The 4,829-nt window shown below is 65.3% G+C and overlaps 3 protein-coding genes across 3 annotated transcripts; 1 reads left to right on the top strand and 2 right to left on the bottom strand.

Annotated features, from left to right (window-relative positions):
• Positions 1-385: 385 nt before the first annotated feature.
• MNEG_14060 (hypothetical protein) lies at positions 386-1,417 on the bottom strand (the record flags this gene model as incomplete). The annotated part of the gene is made up of 3 exons (XM_014037466.1): positions 386-616; positions 809-928; positions 1,328-1,417. The coding sequence occupies 3 exons, from the start codon at positions 1,415-1,417 to the stop codon at positions 386-388; spliced, it is 441 nt and encodes a 146-aa protein (XP_013892920.1).
• Positions 1,418-2,168: 751 nt separating this feature from the next.
• On the bottom strand, positions 2,169-2,609 carry MNEG_14061 (hypothetical protein; the record flags this gene model as incomplete). The annotated part of the gene is made up of 1 exon (XM_014037467.1): positions 2,169-2,609. The coding sequence occupies one exon, from the start codon at positions 2,607-2,609 to the stop codon at positions 2,169-2,171; it is 441 nt and encodes a 146-aa protein (XP_013892921.1).
• Positions 2,610-3,773: 1,164 nt separating this feature from the next.
• On the top strand, positions 3,774-4,165 carry MNEG_14062 (hypothetical protein; the record flags this gene model as incomplete). The annotated part of the gene is made up of 2 exons (XM_014037468.1): positions 3,774-3,895; positions 4,123-4,165. Coding segments are annotated over 2 exons (165 nt in total), but the record flags the coding sequence as incomplete, so codon positions are not given.
• Between the last annotated feature and the right edge of the window lie 664 nt (positions 4,166-4,829).

The raw sequence follows: 4,829 nt of genomic DNA on the forward strand, positions 1-4,829 counted from the left end.
GCGTGGCGCCGCAGGCGCACGAGCCACGCGCAACAGCCTTACGACGGTCGGCCGCCGCGCGGCGGCCCCGCCCACCTCGCCGGTGGGCTTGTTGTCGGAGCGCACGACCAGCTGCACGCCGTTGGGCTTGAGCCTGAAGCCCTCGAAGAACTGGATGATGTCCAGCTGGGTCGCGTCAAAGGGCAGGCTCTTCATCTTGATGACGCTGTCCATGTGGTGCGCGTGGCCGCCCTGGAGGGGCAGCGGGCGGGGCCGTTTAGGTGGCGGGCGACTCTGAGCACCGGGTGCCCTTATCGCTGACAGGGCAGCTGCATGGAAACTGCCGCTCCTGCTGGCGCGCAACACGGCCGCCCAGACTGCAGCTACGTGCGCGCAGCGCCCATGGCTAAGCCCCAGGCCCCGTTTCCCTGATACTGGCGCCAGCTCGGCGGCTGCCGCGTCGCACCTGCTGCGCCACCATGTTCTGCTGCAGCACCGCCTGCTGCATGTCCGCCACGTCAGACTCGAGCGTGGGGTAGACGCGCACGTAGCGGTCGCCCCACTTCTCCCCAAAAGTCTCGCGGTCCTTCTGGCAGGCACGGCGGGCCTCCTCGGGGTTCTCAAAGCACACAAACGCCTGCGACAAAGGAGACAAGGGAGGCGCGCGCGCGCAAGCTAAGTGGGTGCGTGTCGCTCAGCTCGCGCAAACAAGCATGAGAGCGCTGCCGAACGGCTGCGCAAGCCGGCGCATCGTATCGAGCAAGCCGCGGGCATGGTGCAAGCACGGCAGGTTGACGCTGAGGGCAGCAGGCTGCGGGGCGCAGCACACCTCGCCGTTCAGGCGCCCATCGGCATGGCGCTTGAGGTATACAGCGGTGTTGCACAGCGTGAAGCCCTGGTAAAACTTCAGGACGTCGTCGACGCTGGCCTTGAAGGGCAGGCCCTTCATCTGCGAGGCGATTCGTCGCCGAGGGGAACCCCGCCACATCGTCCGTTGGCGGTGCCGCAGCGCGCATGGGGCCAAGCGCGCAGGCCGGCAAGGATGACACCGAGGCTGCTGCTGCACCAACGATGCAATAATAAAGCCCTAAGTCGATCTCCGCCACGGTTGGTGCAGGGAAGTCCGCGACGAATGCCTCACACCGCGGGCGGCCCTCGTTTGACGACCGAGCTGGCAGGCCCGCGCCCGACCCCATCTCAGCTTCACTGGATACATATATAGGCCCTAATGTCATCTAGAAATGCGCCCGTGCTTGGCCTCTCGCCAAACCGCCGTCCAGCGGCCAGACCGATCAGTCCGCGTTCCCAGACCCGCCTTAGCCCGCTCTGGAGATGATGCAAGGCTTACCTTCACCACCGACCCATCCAAAGGCAGCTGCTTGGCACTGTCCGCGCCGAACGCGCGCGCAGTCTCAGCTGGCGCGACTTCGGAGCCCATGTTATGGTGTCTTGGATGCAAAAGTGGCTTCAAAAAGTCGTTCTAAGCCTGCTTATCGTGTAGGGCACGGGTCCTGGACAAGCGCGGCGCGACAAACACGTTGAGCGAGCTATGTGTATAAGAGGGGGGTCCCACAACAACGATTCGACCACAACAAGCGAATAGTGTGCATTGGCAGGCGTGTTGCTTTGTGTACGCAAGGCGAACGAAAAAAGCGCACCTGCTTGCCTTTACTAGTGGTAGGGCACTTGATCACGGCATGGGCAATCGCAATTGGCTCAGCATTGCGCTTATGGTGTGCAATTTGTCATCTCAGCAACTGCAGAGGGCGTCTGATGGGCTCACAGAGGTTGCCGAGTGTCGCCGGCTGCAATCGTATTGGATGCAGTGCACAAGGGCCCTCACCCACCCAAGCAGCCCGAGAATATATGTAGAGGCCCTGCAGCCAGGGGATATAGAATGCAACCGTGTGCACTGTCAGGTCTGCATCGTGCCCTGTATGCCACCCGTCCTGCCAGAAGCATCGTCAGTGTCATCAGCGCCGCCAGCAACCCCGCATGAAATCACCACACACCTACTTCCACTCAAGGACAACACAGTTACTGGCAAGGAGTCGCATGGCATGCTGCCGCACGGTTTGCATTCGGCTTCTGAGAGCCCCCACGTGTGAGCAATTCAACACAGCTGCCACGCTGCCACGCTGCCACGCGTGCGTGGTGGGCATAAAGCCGTGATTGCAGGGCAACAGAGCCTAGGGTGCCTTGTGTACTTTGATGCCCCCCACCGGAACCCCGGCTGCCAGCCTGGCCCGTAGCCCTGCGCGCTGTGCCGCAGACAGCCTGCAGCTGCTGCGGTCCAGGCGCACTCCTGTGGGGGCTGTGGGCCGGGACACCGCCGCTGATGCCGCCTCTGGAAGGGGCAGCGCCGCGTCTCTGTCACCCTCCTCGCTGCCATCGCTGCTGTCTTCCTCGTCACTGCTGGTCCCAGAGCAGGAGCCGACCATGTCGCTCCCGATGCAGCCCCCGTCGCGTGCGCCGAGCGAGCTTCCTGCGCCAGCTGCGTCCCGGCTGTCGCCCTGGTCCTGGCCTTGGCCTCCGCGTGCCCAACGGCTGCTTTGGCTACCGTCTTCTTCATCAGACGACCCGGGCCCGCTGCTCCCCTCGGCATCTCGGCCTGCATCTGCAAAGTGCATGAAGTGCGCCCCCACCCGCAAATGCCATGCGCCGCGTCAGGCCAACGTCCGCTACGTTCCCATGCCCGGTGCATGGTCGCTGCAATTGCGTCATCCTCGCAGCCTCGGCCAGCCTGCTGGGTGCGCCAAACCGTCGTGCGCTCAATGAGCGGCGCATGCCTGGAGCAGATATGGCGCACCCAGGCGGAGTTTTGTCCTCAGGAGCCGCCTTGCCTCAGCAGCAGCCGCGTTGCCAGGGTCCAGGGTGCAGACTGTGCAGGGGCGCACGAGACTGTGGGGCTCAGGGGCGGACACATGGTTAGGAAGCAAGCGGTGGCTGTGGGGCATGCACACTGGCGCACCAGGGGAGAGCTGCTGCACGCACTTCTGCGCACCTTCCTGGGCACTGGTGAGGGCGGCCGCGTAGTCGCCAGACTTCAGTGCTTGAACTAGATCCTGCTGGTGCTGCGAGATGTGAAAGTACGCCGGTCAGTGTTGCGCAGGATCGCGCTTTGCAGCACATGTTGCGGCTTCGTGTCGCAGCACTCTGCATCACGCGGGCACTAACCCACCATCAACGCGGATGATTTTGTACCACGGTAGGTGTCACAGCAGGTATCGGGACGGTGCCAGCCATGCAGAGCCTCATTGCTGGGTCGCTCGCTGCTTGGTCGCGCGCACATGGCTGTCAGATCGTGTTGACTGGATTGGACGGCGGTGCTTGGATTGCCTGAGTGGCCTCCAACTCACGAAAATAAGACAGATGATTTCACAAGTATCGGGTGTGGTAAATCGGAGTATTACCATATCGTAGGTGACTCGCAGGTTCGCCAGAGTTACCGAGACCCGCGCCGACGCGTATCCCTTGCACCGTCACGAGCAGGTACCACATTATTGTGAAAGTTGTGCTCTTCATCATGATCGCTGTTGCATGTATACGAGGGAACATGATCCGCGATGGCTCTCTGATCTCCATCTCGCGCAGCACGCTGCATAGCTCAAAGTCCGCTTGATTTAGGCGGAATGGGATGCTGACAGATTTGATGCGCATGGCAGTCCGCATGTGAACAGTAGCTGCGTACCCGCAGTGCACACACACCCCGCGCGCACCCTACCCGAAGTGTGCGCCGCCGCGTACCCGCTGGACAGCGAACGGCAGCCGTATACCTTTGCTGGGGGGACAAGATGAGCGCCAAGAAGGCTCTCCGCGCCGCAAGGGAGCACCTTGCCGCGAAAAACTACCAGGAGGCTGTCGCAGAGTGCAAGGAGGCACTGGCGCAGGATGCCAAGTGCTTCGAGGCTTACCTGTGAGTGCTGCTTCCGCGCGACAGCAGATCGCAGCCCTCGCTGCCCCTCATGCAGGCGGCGCCGGCGCGCCCGGGCGGGCGCGAGCGGGCCGCGTCGGTCGCGCCGTGCCATGCCGCACCGCTGGGACCGTGGCGTGTGAGCGCGTCGCGAGCCCGTCGCCCGTTGCGTCGTGCGCCCGCCGTGACGGCCGCCCCGCCCTCTCCGCCGCCCCTCTTGGCCCCCCCAGCTACATCGGCAAGGCTACGTTCATGCTCGGGCAGCACGATCAGGTGCGTGGTGGGAGCGCGAACACCTAGCCGGCCCCCGCCGCCCTTCACACCCCAGCGCTCGAGCCGCCCCGATCCCTTCTGGGACCACGCCCGCGCCCGCGGCCGACCTGCCTTTTGCTGAGCCCGCCCCCCGCCGCCTGCCGCCCGCCGCGCGGACTGCGCCCCCGCGCGCCGCGCAGTCCGAGGCGGCGTACCAGCGGGCGCTGCAGCTGAACGACAAGTCGCCGCAGGCGTGGCAGGGGCTGGCGGAGCTGCACTCAGAGACCAAGCAGTGGGCCAGGGCGGCGGACGCATATGATGCGCTGGTGAGATGCGCACAAAGGCGGGCCTCGTTTTGGAGCCGTGGCCGCGGGAGGGGATCAAGAGATGCACATGCGCTCGCGGCCTCGTGGCGGCGGCGTCGGCGTCGGAGGGTGCCGCTGCGGTTGAGGCGCCCGGCCGCCGCCCCTGCGCCCGCCACCGCCTCGGCTAGGTCCACATGTGCCACCGCGGGGACCCCGCGCTCGCCGGGAAGCTGCCCGGACTCACGCGCCGCCTGGCGGAGGCGCACCTGCAGTGCGGGCAGCTGGAGGAAGCCGAGGGGGCGCTGATCGACTTCCTGGGGCAGCACCCGCCGCCGGCCGGCGCCGCCGCGCTGCTGCTGGGGCCGCGCTCCCTAGGATCC

Source organism: Monoraphidium neglectum (genome assembly GCF_000611645.1).
Source record: "Monoraphidium neglectum strain SAG 48.87 unplaced genomic scaffold scaffold04231, whole genome shotgun sequence".
Taxonomy (NCBI): Eukaryota; Viridiplantae; Chlorophyta; class Chlorophyceae; order Sphaeropleales; family Selenastraceae; genus Monoraphidium; species Monoraphidium neglectum.